Source organism: Triturus cristatus, chromosome 2_2 (assembly GCF_964204655.1).
Source record: "Triturus cristatus chromosome 2_2, aTriCri1.1, whole genome shotgun sequence".
NCBI classification, from domain to species: domain Eukaryota; kingdom Metazoa; phylum Chordata; class Amphibia; order Caudata; family Salamandridae; genus Triturus; species Triturus cristatus.
The window spans coordinates 1,139,035,546-1,139,053,340 of record NC_140582.1 but is presented as its reverse complement, the minus strand read 5'-3'; the positions used below and the strand labels follow the sequence as shown (position 1 = coordinate 1,139,053,340).

Genomic DNA, 17,795 nt, shown 5'->3' with positions numbered 1-17,795 from the left:
CATCTCTAGCAAGATATTGGCTTCAGTTCTAGGGGAATAAGCTGATTGGCTTGGACACTGAGGAATTAACAACAGGCAACCGGCAAACCACCGAGCACCTGCCACCAACATTGGACATCCTTCTGTGCTTAGTGCGACACTCAGGACTTATCTATGTTTACCTGTTTGATTGGAGTCTAACTGTGCCCACACTCCATGTTTGGGTGTTTGCCATTAAGACTGGGATTGGTGGAATTCTATACCTTCTATCTCCAACTAAGCTTTCACCAGTCCTTGTATAGGATTGGAGTGAGGTTTCCTCCTGGCATTTCCGCTGCTCTTCCTGATAGGTCCACAGAGTCCCATTTGAACGTCTGGAAATGGTTACTTTCACTTAAGTTAGCAGGGCGCCTAACACTGCACCTTCTCTTAGCCTCAAGTGGCAAACGCTTTGCTTGGAGCTCCATATTTGTTTACTTATCTGCAGTTAATATTGAGTTCGGGACAGTGGTAAGGAAGTTACATTTTCTAATCTGCAGCTCTGGTTTGAACTTTGTTAGGACATGCATGCTTTTGTGTCATGTGAATGGGGCCCGGCTGTATATGACTTGGCTATTAATTTTAGTTTGTGGTATAAAAAAGCTTTAACATTATTTCCTCCTAAAGGACAGGATTTCTTTCACCTCAATGTACATAGTAAAATTGATGTGGTGAGAAAGAACCAAAAAAAAGTATAAGGGCCAAACCACTTGCACATCCTACTCTTTTCTGAATAGGTGGTAAATATAAGCAGTCTGTTTCCAGAGGAATAATTATAGATTTAGACCCAGTAATTCCATGCATGGTTATTCTCCATTCTAGGCATTTAACCTGTAATTACACAGTGTAGGTATGGCGGTACTGTCCACAATCATTATTTCGGGACCTGGTATCTCTGCACTTAAATTTCGGGGAGCTCATAATCAGACTCATAGACTGAAAATTAGAGTATTGAAAGCGGGTTCATTAAGATAGACTTCCGAGTTCAGTTGTCAAAATGTACAAAACTTATATTTTCAATGTTAAAATGACACTGAGTCTGGCCTGGCACTCAGCCTGATTTGTGAATTTAACAGCTTGAAGGGTGATAGGTTTACACCATGCTTAGGAGTATCTTAAGCATGTATGGATATGCTGCATGAGCTCAGCTTGTCAACATTTCTCATGATTTATATATAGGACTGCGTGCATCTGCTTAGAACATTTTAAAGCATGGTACATCTTATAAATCATTGCCTAGGACAACATTTGATTCAATTACTCAGCCTCTCAAGGCAAAAAAGAAAAAGAGCAGATTGATTAAGAAGGGACAGACTAGTAAGAATGCTGTTCTGGCAAGCTTTTTTAATGTGGTCAATCTCTGTTTCTCTTCTAGGGTCTCGAAGCATCAACTACTTCAATCAGTCCAGCAACTTAGGGGCTGCGTCTCCTCAGCCTTCTCCTTCGCCCCATTCCAACAGCACCCCACCCAGTTATAGTTCACTTCCTCCTACCTTCGCACCTCCACGTATAATCCAGCAACCCTCTGCTTCCCCCCTAAACACCTCTTCGGCAACGTCTCTTCCATTACAGCATACCCCAGAGCGAGCAACTTCAGTGCCAGAGCCGCCACCCCCCTATTATTTACCATCGGACAGGAACTCAATCACTGCTGCCAATCCGCCTGGATACTTATCTCAACCACCTACAGATGATGCTCTCACAGAGTTTAAGGCTCCAATCCCTGAAACTCAGCCAGAAAGACGGCCACCAAGTATCAGCTCGACTCAGGCAAGCGACGATGTAAGTTTCACCAACGAGTAACACCTATAACCAGCGTTATGACAAGGGCAGAACTGAACCCTACAAGTTCAATAACCTGTCCGCACAGTAATATTAATCAAGGTTCAGCACAAGGGCCAGAGCATAGGAATTTCTTTATGAGAAATTATTTAGGAAGCAAACCACAGGTGTAGACTCAGTCTAGGCTGGGACCGTGATTAATGGTGCAATCAAGTCTTTTTCCAGTTACTGGTGAGGAAGAACGAACATCCAGTGCCTGTATTTTGGGTGTCTAGCGTTGAGAGTGAAATGTATTTGGATTGATTTCCCTCCCTGTTATTTGGGTGCAATGTTTGCTCCACTTCCTCAAGTTGTCTCTAATAAAACCATGTAGAGATGGGTTCCCAGCTGTCACTACATAGATGATCATTAATATATCATTATACCCCATGGGTAGATCTAATCTCGGGTGCTCCATAATATAGTGTACATTATCAAATCAGTCACCACATTAGAATGCCATTACCTCAACATGACCATCACATCAACCTGTAAGTCACCTCAACGTGCTGTGACGTAGACCTTGCAGACTTATTTTTCCATGTTCAGGCCAAGCAGGTAGGGTGGTAGAGCCATGGCAAAGTCATGCCAAGTTGGGCTAATGGTGATGCAGTTACAATGGTTTTAACGAAGTAGGTGGGCGCACTTCATAGTGTATTGGAGTATATGTATTGGTTGTGCCATTATTACACAGTACAGCTATAGGTTGTCGACAACCCTATTATAGATAAAATTGCAAACACTGGTTTCATTGTGTCGGAGAGTATGATCATGTGGACTTCTTGTCACAATTTTACAAAAATATGATATATGCAGGACTCTATCAGCTCGGAGTCTTTATTAGTTTATTTTTAACGATACCCAATTTTGCATTGCAAACCAAATTCATTATGAGGCAATCAGTACACATGAGCGAATCATAAACAGTACATTCATAGGTTACTGTTGACATCATCCATATCCGATAGCTTACTTGTGAAATATAAGTCACCAATATAAGTGTAGAATGCCCCTCCCCTTTTTGTTTCTATTCCATAATCAATAGTTGGGGTTCATTGGTTTTCTCCCCCTATTTCTAGTCCATAGTAGCTTAACCATGGGCCCCTGATCTTGGAGAATTTCTTTGAACATCCTCTCACCTTGTAGGTCACCTTTTCTGCCCCCATGCACAGGTCCATCCCAGTTCTCCATTCCGTCACTGTTGGGGAGTTCGGGACACCCCAGTATTTAGCTATATTTCCTTTAGCTACCACCAACCCAAGAATACAAAGCATAAGAGTGTGTCTGGGCATGTCGACTTCTGAGAGTATGCCCAACAGGGTGTATTTGGCATCTTTTTGGAGCGACATCCCCACTCTTTTGCTAAGCTCCTCTAATATTTTCCCCCAATACGATTGTATGTGCGGTCATTCCCATAGCGTATGTATATATGTTCCCAGTGCTACGCTGCAGGAAGGGCGGCAACCCCTGAATGCCCTTCCTATTTTGTGGATGCGGGACCTATCGAAGTAGCCCCTACGTAGGATTTTGAATTGTATTAGTCGTAGTCTTCATTTAATTGCTACCTCTCTTGGATGCATGAGACAGGCCTCCCAGTCCACATCCTTTAGTTCTCCTAGGATGTTTTCCCATTGAGTTCTATGACCTTTTAAGTTAGCAGGGATGTTATTTATTAGGGTCTTATAGGTCCAGGAGAATGCTTTCTCCTGTATTTCTTCCATGAGGAGCGTTCCCTCCAGTGGGGCATACTCAAGTATAGTAGCTGTGTCCACCTTCTCTGCCCTCCACGTTGTAATTGTCAGTATTTATACCTTTGGATGACAGCAAGCTGGTATTCCCTTTGCAAGGAGCTGAAAGTAATCAACGACCCTTCCTCTAGGAGGTTCCCCATCTCGGACAGACGTGTACCTTCCCATATTGGGGTTTTCCTGGTGAGTTTCTTGTCCCATCCCATCTGTCTCTCTGCCCCTTCCAAGCTTCTATCATTCTCCGGGTTGCCTGTAGTGGCTTCCAAGTGCCGCACCCCCGTAGAGGTAGTGGAGGTAAGTGTGATTCGAATTGGCCTCTAATGCTTAAGTTGGGTGGTTCTGGGGAGGTGCTCCCATTTATTGATTGCTACCAGATGTGCCGCACGATAGTAGGATCATATGTCTGGGAAAGCAATCCCGCCATTATATTGGTTATGATGAAGTGTCTGGTGTGTCAGCCACGGGTGTCCCCGTCCCATAGTAATGTTTTTACCTCAGTGTCAATTGCTCTAAAGACTGCCTCCCGTATCCTATAGTTTATGTTTTGGAAGACATATAACAATTTTGGGAGTGTGATCATTTTGTACATTGCAGCTCTGCCTAATAGTGTCAGGGGCATACCTTCTCCATTGTTCTACTTTGATATGAAATTCTGCTATTACTCTCCGAATATTATGCACCAGACTTAAAGAGGTATTAGTGGTTATGTAGCGGCCCAGATATATGAATCCCTCATTCACAATGGGAAGTCGTTGTGGGTGTTCTCTTGTGTCTATGGGTCCCCAGTTAGGTGTAGACTGGACTTGCCTCAATTAATGTTATGTCCTGCGTGCCGTCCCTATTCTTCAAATACATGTAGAAGTGTTGAGAGAGTCGGTTTGGGATTGGTTATATATACAAGGATATCATCTACATATAAGCGGCCATGTATGAAGCAGGGGTATGGGGGTTCGTGAACACACTTCCGATACAATTTGTGGGAACACCTTTTTGTGATTTATTTTGTCGGTACCACAAAGCACATCTACCTTTGCCTGCCATGAAGAATTGGGTCTTGCTTATGTATCGAATCTTATTAAATTAGAACCCATACTCCTCTGGCATAGGATAAGGACAAAGGAACAGACAGTACTGAACAGAACAATTATGTCGGATGTAATGAGACTTGATGGGGTTCGTATGATCCCCTGGATGAAGTATGTCGAGTCTTTTTTATCACTATTAGGCAATTCAGAGTTTTACTCAAACCCCAGCTCAATGATTGGTATCTCTAGAAAGGTGTTAAAATCTAGGGGCCTTGTGTACCTAGCTGAAGAGAGAGCATCAGGTGAGCTTCCGAAAACCTGTGTGTTAAAACATCAGTTAACACTTACAACTGGAGGGATGGAGTCATACCTGTCCTTTGTATCTAGTGGGTTTGACAGAATGTTGCTTTTTAGATTCAGGTTAGGATCCATTCACAGACTATTGTCATTTCCTACAATGAATGACTGGTCGCATAATTTATCAGCTTGCCCGTGTGACTCCCAATCAACTCAAACAACACTAAACATGATGTTCTTCTGTAAATTTTATGTAACACAAAGAAAAGCATCACTTGTACCCGTTTTTAAAAGCGTATGGTTTAAGACAGTGTCGCATAGCGCTAATTCGCTTGCAATGCCTAGAAAATGTACATATTGCCTGGAGGATTGCTTTAAACATTAAAAGAGTGCTCCGAATCAGGAAAACAATGTGTTGGGATGGTAAGGAGCAGAGGGGGGTGGATGGTGACCGGTAATATGTGATTTAATTCTTTAACCCCACAATCGTTTTTTTAATGTACTTTAACTGATTTTAATCTGTTTTAGCTTGTTTTAATTTTTTTTTGGCAACAGGGGGTTCTGTCAGTTTTAGCAAAGTTTTATTCTATGGAAATTTTATAAATTCTGAGCAAATGAACTGCTATGAACTCGTTTTAAATATGAATTGCTCCTGTAATTGCATTTTATTGTGCTTTTATGATTGTTTTTTTACAATCGAATAAGGCTTACATTGATTGATTGATTGATTGATCATCTACATATAATAAGATCTGTTCATCTTGACTCGTCTCTCCATCTGCTGCAAACACTCTTATATCTGGATGGGCCCTGACAGGGCACGTCAGTGGTTCCAGCATGTGCAAATAGCAGTGGGGACAGTGGGCAACCCTGCCTAGTCCCCCTTTCCACTGGGAACTCAGCCGACACCGCTCCATTTACCCGCACCCTTGCCCTCGGTGAGGTGTATTGCTGGTCGATCCATGTCAGAAACACGGAGTAAAATACAAACTTCATCAGTGTCTGTTTCATGAAGGGCCAATGTATGGTATCAAATGCCTTCTCGGCATCTAGGGCTATGAGTATATGTGGGTCGGTTCTGTCTTTGACCCTGTCAAGCCAGTTAGATAATAGGCGAAAATTAAACCTTGTCGATCTTTTGAGCATGAAACCTGACTGGTCTGCATGATTAAGGGAAGTGATAACTGGTATCAGTCTCATTGCTAGATTAGGGGCCAAGACTTTGGTTTCTGTATTTAACAGTGAGGTCGGTCGCTATGATCCACACTCTGCCGTGGGCTTCCCAACTTTGTGAATGACTACCACTGTGGCCGTGTGGAGATCAGGGAGGAGTGCACCCTCCGTTTGGTCTTCCTGGTACATCCTTAGTAGGTATGGACTTAGCAGGCCAGAGCTCGTTTTGTAGAACTCTGTCGGTATTCAGTTGGGTCTCGGGGCCTTCCCTACTGCCTGCTTAGCTATTGCCATTGTGACTTCATCCAGTGTTAACTCTGTTTCGAGTGCGTCCTATCCTCTGTTGACAAAGTGGGGAGGTCAATGACGTGGAGGTAGCTTTGAATCAGTAAGTTGTTTGCCAGATCCCTCGTCTTGTAAAGGTCTGCGAAGTAATTTGCAAAGACATTAGCTATCTCCTGCACTGTGGTTAGCGTGTTGTGTCCCTTTTTTTATGGCGGCCACCCATCTTCTTTCCCTCTGTTACCTGCCTAAGCACGCCAGGAGTCTCCCGGTTCTATCTCCGGTTTCGTATAAGCGATGTTGCGTGGCCAAGAGGAGTGATTTTGGCTCTTTGTGGGCCAGTGCTGAGTATTCTGTGCGTGTGACCGAAATCTGAAGAAGGAGGAACTGATCTGAGTCAGGGCCCACCCAACTCTCCAGTTCCAGAAGTCTGTTTTCCAAGCCTTCGATTTCCTGGAACTCTTTCTTCCTTTTATGTGCTATTCTGTTTTGTTCCCTATCTCGCAGGACTGGTTTGAAGGCCTCCCAAAGGACCACTGCTGAAGATACTGAGCCCTTATTTTCATGAAAGTATAGTTCAGAGTCTACCCTAATTTCTCAGGCGATTTCTGTATCCCTCAGATCCCAGGCGCTAAGCCTCCAATCAGTTTGTTGTCTACGGGCTTGTTCATCTGTTTTGAGCCATAGGGGAGAGTGATCTGATAAGCTCCCTGCCAGGTATTCCACCTTCTCTATCGTCCCTATTTTCCCCTGCCGGGGCCAGGAGGTAGTGTAGCTGGGAGAAGACCTAGTGCGCACCGGAGAAATACAAGTAAGCACGTTGGACAGGGTGGTGTCTGCCCCAGAAATCCATCAGGCCTAGTGTCTGTAGGAATCCGTCCAGTGGTGTGTTCCCCCACTGCCCTTTATTCGTGCTTGTGCAGTCCGTGTAGGGGTCTGCTACATCATTAAAGTCTCCACCCATTATGTGTATGAAGGAGTCAGTTTACAATTAGATTTCTGCTACTTTATCTAGGTTTTGCTGCTGCAGTTGTGGAGGGGCATAGATGCTGATCAGCGTAAGCTCCCTTCGCCCTCATGTCCCTTGCACCACAGCAAATGTGCCGTTTGGGTCCACCCAGGTTTTATGTACATGAAAGGGCGGTGTCTTTCTGATGAGGATTGTAACCCGCCTGGAGCCGGAGGAAAACCCTGTGTGGGCAATGGCTGTGTAGGTACTTCTCCCAAGAAAGTGTGTAGGTTCTGTGCCTTTGTGTTCCCTGATAGCCCATGGCAACTGTCTCATAGGTTAAGCTTAAGAGGTCTGTATCCCCCGCCCCTTACCCCTTAATAAATGAGCAACAACCTAGTGTGAGGTGTGCCTGAGACCCTTGCTAGGTGTAGTGTAAGAGTCTCAAAGGGCACTAAGTCTCCGACAAGCCACTGTATCTTATCCTTCCTTGCTCTTTTCATGGATTTCTGCTGGGGGTTTTTCACGAGTTGCAGTTTCAGAGTAGGGTGCTACCAGTCTGGTTATCTTTTGTAGAAATGGATGGTCACTAGCTGTTCCTGCTGAGTGTTTCTGTTCCAATAGGTCAGGGGTGACTTGACTTGCCTACGTGGTCTTCCTTTGGGATTTATCTTCTTAGGCGTTGCCTGTGCTTGACCTTCATCAGTGTCCAAGGTGTGGGTTCTTTCCTTGGAGTTGCAATCCCTTCTCAGGGGAGTATCTCAGTGCAGTCTGCTTATCTTCCTGGAGCTGCGCTTCATTTTCAGTCTTCGTGGGCAAGGCCCGGCACTGGGCTGCTGATTCATACAGGGGTCCCCATAGGTTCATGTCTTTATTGTGTGAGAGGGCGTTTCTCAATCCAGTTCCATGCCTCCTCTGGTGTCTGGAAGAAGAGTAATTTGCCCTTGAAGATTACCTTTAGTTTCGCTGGAACAAAAAGCATGTATTATCTAGGAGTTAGCGAGGCAGATCTCTCCAATGAACCGCATCTCACGGAGTATTAAGTCCCAGTCTTGGTAATTGAGGAAGTGGGCAATCAGTGGCCGTGGGGGTGCCCCCGCCGGCTGTTTCAAACTAGGCATCCTGTGGGCCTGTTCAATCACGAAGCATTGAGAAAACTGTGCTTTCGGGTGAGAGTCCTTTAGCCCCTTGTATAAAAAGGCTCCCACGTCGAAGCCCTCAATTCCCTCAGGGAAATCTATAAAGCGTAAGTTGTTTCTACGTGCACAATTTTCAGCGTCGTCCACTTTCCAAACGATCTCTCTCATTGTGGCTTTAAAAGTTTTCACCTCTTTATGTAAGGTGTGTGTTACATCTTTGTCCTCCGATATGCGTTGTTCTGCTTGGGTTACTTTTACAAATATGTTGCGTAGGTCATGTCGCAGTACCCAAGCGGACTTCATCTATTTTATCTTCCAGTACTTCTCTGGAGGACTGTATTGCCTGTAAGAGGGCTGCCGTGTCTGGCATGGGTATTGTTTCACTCGCCGCTCTCATGAGGGGGGCCATGACTTTTGTGTATTTGTCCATTATCCCCAGTTTCTGTGCCTTTGGCTCCTTGTCCCTGGCCATTGGGGGTTACTATCTTCAGATGTTGCGTCCTATTAGTTATGCCTCTGGGTTAGGTCAAGTCTGAGACCCCATCTCTGATTGGCGTTCAATAGTCCCGTTGCTGTTTTGATTGATAGCCAGATGAAGCTCGATGCTCAGTTTTGGGCGTGTAGGGTGGTGTGTACCAAGGCTTCTCCTATAACCGGTTTTAGCTTAGGGGCATCTTGGACTCTATCTCTCAGTGTATCTTGGACCTCTTTTCAGAGCTTCCCCTGTCCCTTCTTCTTTTATGCGTGTATGGTTCTGAGTTCTCCGGGTCTCTTCCAATGCTTTTCACGTGTTCCTGTTTTGGAGTCTTTTGCTCTTTAACACCCTCCCTGACGTCTCTGCGGCTTTCTTCTCACATCTGGATTGCCTTAGCGCCAAGGCAGCATCTTCTGGAACCTCCGTCCACACATTTCAGGGCCCAGTCTTCTATCTGCTGCCTGTCCTGATGTGGCACCACTGCATTTACGGCACTCTGAGCTCTGGTTGTAGTGCATGCCCAAATTGGGGTTTTGGACCTGCGTCGCAGGATTTATTAGTGTTTCGTAGCACTTCAGGCCCTTGCTCACAGGCATTTTCTCTGGCCTCTCCAGCTTCTCTGGATTTATCTGGGGCTCTCAAGTTGTCAGCTGGAAATGTTTGGGCCTCCCTGGGTTACTGGTGTCCAGGATTTGGGGCCTTTCCTTTAAAGATCATGTAGGTCCAGGTTACCTCTCTCGGTTGTCTGCCCCCACTGCCGCCCTCTCTATTCACTGTCTGGGGGTCTCGTGTGATTCCCAGCCGGTCCTCGCTTGCTTTGTCACCGCTGCGCACTACTCTCTGTTGGCCCAACCCGGAAGGCGGTTTGTGGGCTTCTTCTCGGCCCGACGTCCCAACACGTGCTGGTCTGCGCTGTCACTGTCGCCTCCAGAAATGCAAGCCGCCACCGGCGGAGGCACCCCGGGGTGAAACCTGAGCGCTCTCTCTACGGTGCTCCGGTCCGGGCCGCGCAGCCCCTCTCACCTGCACTAGTCCCTGGTCGTGGCCCACCGCCTCGCCGCTACGAAGATGGGATTGTTTTGAGGGGCAGCTGGGCCGCCCGTCTAGGAGGGGGTATTCAATCTCCATCCACTCCCAGTGTCTCTGCTGAGGCAGCACCGATACTGGCTTCCTCACTTACTTCTCTATCCCCGGTGGGATCTGGTGCGGGTCACCACCATTTTGGCTTACAGCCACTGCTTCATTAGTGATCGAAGTGAGGTTCAGGATCGGCCGGCATGCCTCCGTTTCAGCCAGCTATGTTTTTTGAGAGCCCTTAAATTATGAGCTGATGGCTCTGGGAAGGCAGGATGGTGAACAAAATTGTTATCGGGTTGTTAGAGCTCCTGACAGGGGAAACATCCTTTACATCGCGGTGATTACACCGCGATGCATTTAGAATGCAGCCATTACAACGCGAGCGTTACATCGACTTGCACTGGAGGGCGCTATAACCTAAGGAATAGTAAAATTTACTATTCCAACACCTTCCTTACTGTACGTAGATTGGTGTTGGAATAGTAAATCTTACTACTCCTAAGTCCAGCGCCCTCCAACGCAAGTTGTTGTAACGACTTGCGTTGTAAAAACTGCGATGTTACATACCGCGATCATTTTGATAGCATTGTAACATCACATATTCTCCTGACAGACACGTCTATTCGGCCATGTTGCTGGCCACGCCCCCAGCTCTGAGTCTTTTGACCATTTGTCTAAATATTAGGGTTTTTCTGTGTCCACCTCACTCCATTGGTATCTCTTCAATACAGAAATATCTATTTTGGCTAGTCTGATTATTTTTCTTAACGCAATCTCCAACACCTGTTTGCATGCATGCCTTATGGCTTCTACTATATTATACACATTTTTACTTTTGTAACACATAATGTTCAATGGACAGCATTAAGTTTGAGATAACCTCTTTTAAATGCCTCATCAATTGAAACACTGAACTATGATCATTTAGTGTTCGAGGCATGTGAGATGTAGATCCCATGCTGTGCATAGCTTGCCATCTAGTGTTGGGTCCGGATGTTTGCACTTGTTTTTCTTCGAAGAAGTCTTTCTAGTCACGAGGTAGGGGACTCCTTCTTTCGATGATAGTGCGCATGGGCATTGACTCCATTGTTAGATTGTTTTTTTCCGCCATCGGGTTCGGACGTCTATCGCAGCACTCCGGTTTGACACCGTTCCTTCTGTTTCCCTCGGTGCGCAAGATACTCATCCTCGAAGGAGTTGTTTCGATCAGGTTTTCCCTTCTATTGCGTATTGTATTTACTTGCAAAAACCTAACTCTCAATCGGAAAGCTCGTGGAAGGCCGTCGGGCCTACCCACGTCGGGCCGACACGCATTTGATGGAACAAACTCCTTTTAAATTCTGCCCTCGGTGTCACTCGAAATACCACTGCACCGACTCACACAAAGTGTGTAACCTGTGTTTGTCCCCCAAACACAGAGAACAGGACTGCGACGCATGCCCGTCTTTCCGCTCCAAGAAGACACTTTGCGACAACAATCGGATGAAGAGGCCGGCGAGGCCATGGGAACCGAGGACGAGCAGGAGCCGATCGCCATCGCAGAGCTCGACTCCGACCAAGACGACGACATCCATCATGGACAACATACCGTGAGTACAGCTCCCTCCTCATCCAAAGACCCAACTCCACAAAAGAAGAACAAAAGAACGCTCCGGTCCAACCCACGCCCTCGTTCTCCGGTCGGCACCGAGATCATCCTTCCGATTCCCCGCCTTCTGGCTCGGCGCTGAAGCCTACCAAAAAGCACAAGTCCAGCGCTGACCCCGCCCATTCGCCACCGAAACACACTTCGGATCTGAAAACATCAACATCCAAGACTTCGGCACCTAAATGTTCGGCGTCAAAACAGTCAGATCTGCCGGAATCACCAAAAAGACAAGTTTCGATGCTTAGATCAACAAACCGGATCCATAACAAAAAGTGCTGTATATTCATCCGCAAACTGGACATATCACCACTAGTGACTTTAAAAAGGATTGGTACAGAGGAAGAATGCCACATTCCTTTAAAGAAGAGAACGGTTGGAACTAACCCTTCCCCTCCTCCTCCTCTTTCTTCACCTCCTTCACCTCAGTTTCAGCCTATTTCACCTGAACATTCACCACGGCATACACCTGACAACCAGGATGAAGGGGATGACAATGGGGATGATAATCAACCAATGCAAGACCCACGGGATGATTACAATACCAATTTGCCCACTGGCAATATTCATGATTTATATCCTAACAAAGCCCTCTCCACCAGATAACAGTGTAGGCTACATTGAGCTACTGGGCAGAGCTGCCAACTACCATGGTGTGCAGCTACATAAGGAATCCTTAGAAGAAGATTTCCTCTTTGAAAACCTCAGTACCACTCAGAGATCATCACATACACTACCTATGCTCAAAGGGATGATCAGGCATGTAGATTACATTTTTAATGACCCGGTCAGAGCTTGTATTCTTAACCAAAAAATACAAGCCAGCACCATCAGACCTAGTATATATTAAAGGTCAGTTGCCACTAGACTCCCTGGTTGTGTCCAATGCAAGGAAAAGGGCCAACTCCTAGACAACAGGAGATGCTCCACCCCCGGATAAGGAACCCAAACTTATTGATGCTTCCAGGAAAAGGGTGGCCTCGCAGGCGGTCAATTTCTGGCGTGTCTCCAACACTCAGGCATTGCTAGCATGATATGACCGTGCGCACTGGGAGCAATTAATACAATATTTACCCCAGGAACATAGATCTAAGGCACAAGACCTGGTGTGTGAATGGCAACTATTTCCAATAGCGCTATAAGATGTTCCCTAGATGCTGCAGAAACTGCTGCTAGAGCGATAAACACCAGTGTCCCTTTGAGAAGACATGCTTGGCTTCTCATATAACCAGGTTGAAAACCAAAGGTGCAAACCTCCATTTTAAACACTCCTTTAGATAAAGAGCATCTATTTGGCCCAATGGTAGATTCTTCACTAGAGAAAATGAAGGCAGACACTGAAGTGGCCAAATCCAGGGGAGCCCTTATGTCAGCACAAATCTGTGGTTCCTTTCGGCGCTCCTTTTAATGCAGAGGCTCCAAAAATACCTCCTCGGAGACCACCACCTACACGGGCAATAACCAACCCTCTCCATCTAGGAGTTACTTCAGAGGGGGTTACAGAGGTAACAACTGCAAGGACAGGGGTAGGGGTTCAAACACACGCACCTCCCCCTCCAATACAAAGCAGTGACTTGCCTCCAATTCCCCCCCCCCCCCCCCCCAGACCACCTAACACCTGTCAGGGGAAGACTGTCAGATTTCCTACCAATCTGGCAGTCAATAACAACAGACAATTGGGTACTACAAATAATCCGTTCTGGCTACTGCCTGTAGTTCATCATCACTCCTCCAAACATTCCTCCAAAGTCACTCAAACTTTTACCAGATCACCTACACCTCCTCAAGCAAGAGATTCAGTCTCTACTTCTGAAAGGAGCTATAGAACGTGTACCACCGCAACATCACGGGTCGGGCATATACTCTTTTTACTTCATAATACCCCAAAAAGATGGTTCTCTCAGACCAATATTAGATCTCAGAGAACTCAATCTTTACATTCAGTCAGATCATTTCCACATGGTAACACTTCAACAAGTACTTCCTCTGCTGTCTACTCTAGATTTAAAAGACGCCTATTTCCATATTCCAATCCACCCTGCATTTAGCAAATTCTTCAGGTTTGTGGTAGCGGGTTGACACTTCCAGTTCAAGGTACTCCCATTCGGAGTCACCGCAGCCCCCAGAGTCTTCACAAAGTGTCTGGCGGTAGTAGCTGCTCACCTAAGAAGACAAGCATCCATGTCTTCCCATACTTGGACGACTGGCTCATCAAAGCCAGCACTTACCAGCAATGTATTAAGCACACTTTCAAAACGATTCAGTTACTACATCAACTAGGGTTCACAATCTATGTGACAAAATCCCATCTCCAACCAGCCAATACTCAGGACTACCTCGGAGCCACGATAGATACTCAAAAGGCTCTCGCCTTCCCCAGCGCAGCCAGAATTCAAAATATTCAGGCTTTAGTTCTCCAGTTTCAACCCAATCTTTAGATTCCAACTCTAGTTTATAGGCAACTGCTGGGAATGATGGCATCTTGCATCATAACCGTCCCCCACGCCAGGCTCACATGCGTCCACTTCAAGAATGTCTAGCCAGTAAGTGGAACCAGTCACAGGGTCTATTGACCGATCTAGTGTTGGTAAGCGGCAGTACTCATCGCTCTCTGCAGTGGTGGAACACACACAATTTGTCAAAAGGACGGCCGTTCATAGACCCGGTTCCACAGATAGTACTGACAGCAGACACGTCCCTCACTGGCTGGGGAGCTCACCTACAACATCACACAGTGCAAGGCCTTTGGAGTCAACAGCAGAAGTTGCTCCACATCAATCATCTAGAGCTGCTTGCAATCTGTCTAGCCCTCAAAGCATTTCATACTCACCTAGAGGGCAAAGCTGTCTTGGTTCGTACAGACAACATTACAGCTATACATTACATACAAAAACACACTCTCTCCAACTTTGCCACTTAGCCCAAAATATCTGGAGGTGGGCCATTCACCACAAACTTTATCTCCTGGCGGAACACCTCCCAGGAGTGAACAGCCAGATTGCAGATCTCCTCAGCAGGCAGAGGCAGCAAATACACAAATGGGAACTCCACCCTCAGGTTCCCATACTTTCAAAGTTGGGGAGTCCCTCACATAGACCTGTTCGCCACATACCAAAACGCAAAATGCCGAAGCTTCACCTTCAGGTACCCATACCCGCAATCCAAGGGCAATGCACTATGGATGAACTGGTCAGGGATATTTGCCTACGCTTTCCCTCTGCTCCCTTCACAAGCTCAGGCAAATGTCTCTCACACTAATTCTAGTAGCTCCCACATGGGCACATTAACCTTGGTTCACAACCCTGTTGGAGCTATCTCTGGTTCCGCATCAAAAGCTGCATTTAACCTCCAGTCTCCTCACACAGAGCCATGGAGAAATTAGACACTCAGATCCACAGCTAAACCTCGCGATCTGGCTCCTGAAATCTTAGAGTTTGGTTACTTAAAACCTTCTACCAGAATATATGAATATCCTTAGGAAAGCTAGACCTACTACAAGGGCATGCTACGCAGCTAAGTTAAGAGATTTTTTAGGTCTCGCGTTAGCAGTGCATGCACTGCATGCACTGTCTCAGCGAGACTTAAAGTAATCTCTATATTGGCTTCAACTCCGTGTAATTTCTCCTGCCCCTTGTGATTGGTTCAAGTCTGGCATTGCTGTTGTTTTCTTGATTTCTGTTGGCTGTTGATCCTATGGTAACTTCCGTGAAGTCCCGAAGCAGCGGCGCCTAACTACAGTTTTCCTCCGCTTCACTCGCACTTAATTGCTGCAGTGTGACATCTGTTTTTAACCCCTCCCCGACAGACGTGCCAGACCCCGCCGACAAATGTAAGCGCCGGTCGTTGTTGGGGGCGTGGCCTCCCTCCTCTCCGTCCTCGCTTTGTTATTGAAGCAAACGCATTGAAGCAAACGCTAATAAAACCATGTCAAATTAGGTCGAAAAAACAACAAGAATGTCCGAAGAAGGTTCCAAAGATGGGCAATCAGAGGTACAGTGTTAGCCTTTTATTTATTTACGATTTTTTGCCTTTTTTTTTATATCCAAATTTCTGTATCTAGGTTAACAGCTGACAGGTTCAGTCAGGAGAGAGCCTGACAGGGAGGTGACTGATCCCAGCGCTGCCGAACATGAACACTGCCTAAAACAAAGAAGCCATCAAACATCTCTCAACTGGAAGAGATTTATGCGGCTTTGGTGTTTAATTCCTTCCTCTGGTGCTTCAAACCGGAGCCCTTCTGAAGGCAGAAGGCCGTCTCTTAGGGTAACCCCCTTCGTGCATAAGGCAGACGGGAACAAGCAGGATTGACGCTATGATCTCCAATGCTTCAGCCCTGTGTTTGGCTGTGGGGCGGATTGCTTTGGGGGAGGCTGCCTGTATCGGCTGCGATGAACCGCCCTAACCTTTAGCCTGAGCCACAGTATAAATCCATCAAAGCGCCTACTCGCAACTCAAATTCTAGTATGCGCTATGAAAAACTTGTTTCGCCAAGCAGCCACTAGCTCACGCTTACAAGTTAGAGCCTTCTGCCTGGCTTCTTTTTGGTGATGGCAGACTGTAAGGTGGAAACACGGGAAGGTGCATAAGGAGGCTGTACCCCCGCCGCGGTGATCTGTGTTTCACGTGTCTGAGGCCAACTCCGCCTTTCATCTGTGCGGCGGCCATAGGACCCTTGCCTTGGATTATAAACTCCGATGTTTATATTTAGTGTTAATAATATTAATTTTGATTAAAAATTGCTCTAGTGGATAAGAGAGATTTAAGTACAGCTTGGGCGTGGATAAGTAGTCAGTGATAAAAGCCTCAGGTGGGCCCGCAGAACCCACAGGTCTTTATCCCGTCCAGGTTTGCAGTGATCACTCCATTTGCGCACAGGCCATTGAGTAAAATACTGTACATGTTTCTTATGTTGCAGCGATTTATATAGCGCTTATTCTGTCCATGGTAAGGCCTTGTAGCGCTTGTATTCTGCGCACAGCAACAATGCCGTAATTGGAGGTGCTTGTCTGTTACAGATGTCAAGGTAGGCGAGGGCGTCAACTGTTCGGTAGGGCCCTGTGTGTACTGCATGAGTGCAGGGCCCATAGTATTTCGGTACAGTAACAGGCCTTCTTCTTGGAGCCCCCCCCAGCTTCCCTTTGTGTTTGAGTTCTGCTGCAGACTCCGTACAGCTTGTTAGCTAGGGCCGCGCATTAATGTTTGCATAGGGGCGGGTTTGAGGCTCCGTTGTAGGTACTCTGGCGTCTTTCAAGCCCTCAAAAATCCACTCAAAGCCCCCTTTACTCTCCCCCAGTAAAGATCACTTGCACCAACTCACAAAGCGCCTGTCACTCACCCCAAACATACAGAAACGCAATCATGGCGTGGTTTTGGCTGGTTTATTCTCTCATTTGTGTTTGAAGATTTCCTACTTGAAACTATATGCGTCTCCATGGCTTCCATTCTATTTTACTTTTTAATTTGATAAAATGTTGTTTATTTTGTTTGGTACCATTGGCCTGTAATGCGCTCTACTCTGGCCTTATCAACCTCCCCACGCACCGTGACTGCTCTGCCCCGACCCTATCGACCTTTGAAATTTAAATGGAAGAGGTTGTCTATGCAGAGCAAAGCACTTAAAACACAGCAATGACGTGCTCATTGCAGTGGCCTCTGTGCCTGTTTGCCACCGCTGTGCTTCGGAATTATATACTGTTCTTATCAAACACGTCTGCTTGACCTTGGAAGGATGGAAGGCTTGCCAGCCCTGCAGACTCTGCACCTGCGTCCTTAAGACCGTTTTTAACCCACTGAGTTGCCTTGCTGTCTAACACACAATGGTCCGACCGGCTGCATGCAGACTGGCCGCTTTATCCTCGTTAAAACTAATGAGTTGGTATGTAGGGTTATGGACGCACATGTGGGATTTATGGGCCGGACCTGCACGGTATCAACCAGGGAGGAAGGCTGGGCTCCAAAACGTAGACGGGAAATTATTGTAGCTCTCCAGCCTGGGGCGACATGTGTGAATCGGTGGTCCCCATAAAAACTGGGTAACAGGGCTCTGAAGACGAGGAGGGGCAAGCGTAGCGTGAGAGTTTGTAGTGATGGGAAAGGGGGGCAGTGTGCTTCTGGGGAGGGGAAACAATTTTGTTGTAGTCCATGTT

The 17,795-nt window shown here is 46.5% G+C and overlaps 1 protein-coding gene across 3 annotated transcripts in view; it reads left to right on the top strand.

The window, feature by feature from the left end:
* The window catches only part of MAVS (mitochondrial antiviral signaling protein), a 217,810-nt gene that overhangs the window by 124,805 nt on the left and 75,210 nt on the right, over positions 1 to 17,795 (top strand). For all 3 annotated transcript variants that reach the window (XM_085642676.1, XM_085642675.1, XM_085642674.1), the window contains one exon: positions 1,394 to 1,800. In XM_085642676.1, the coding sequence (XP_085498802.1) occupies positions 1,394 to 1,800 (407 nt within the window). The remainder of the gene's footprint in view (positions 1 to 1,393; positions 1,801 to 17,795) is intronic.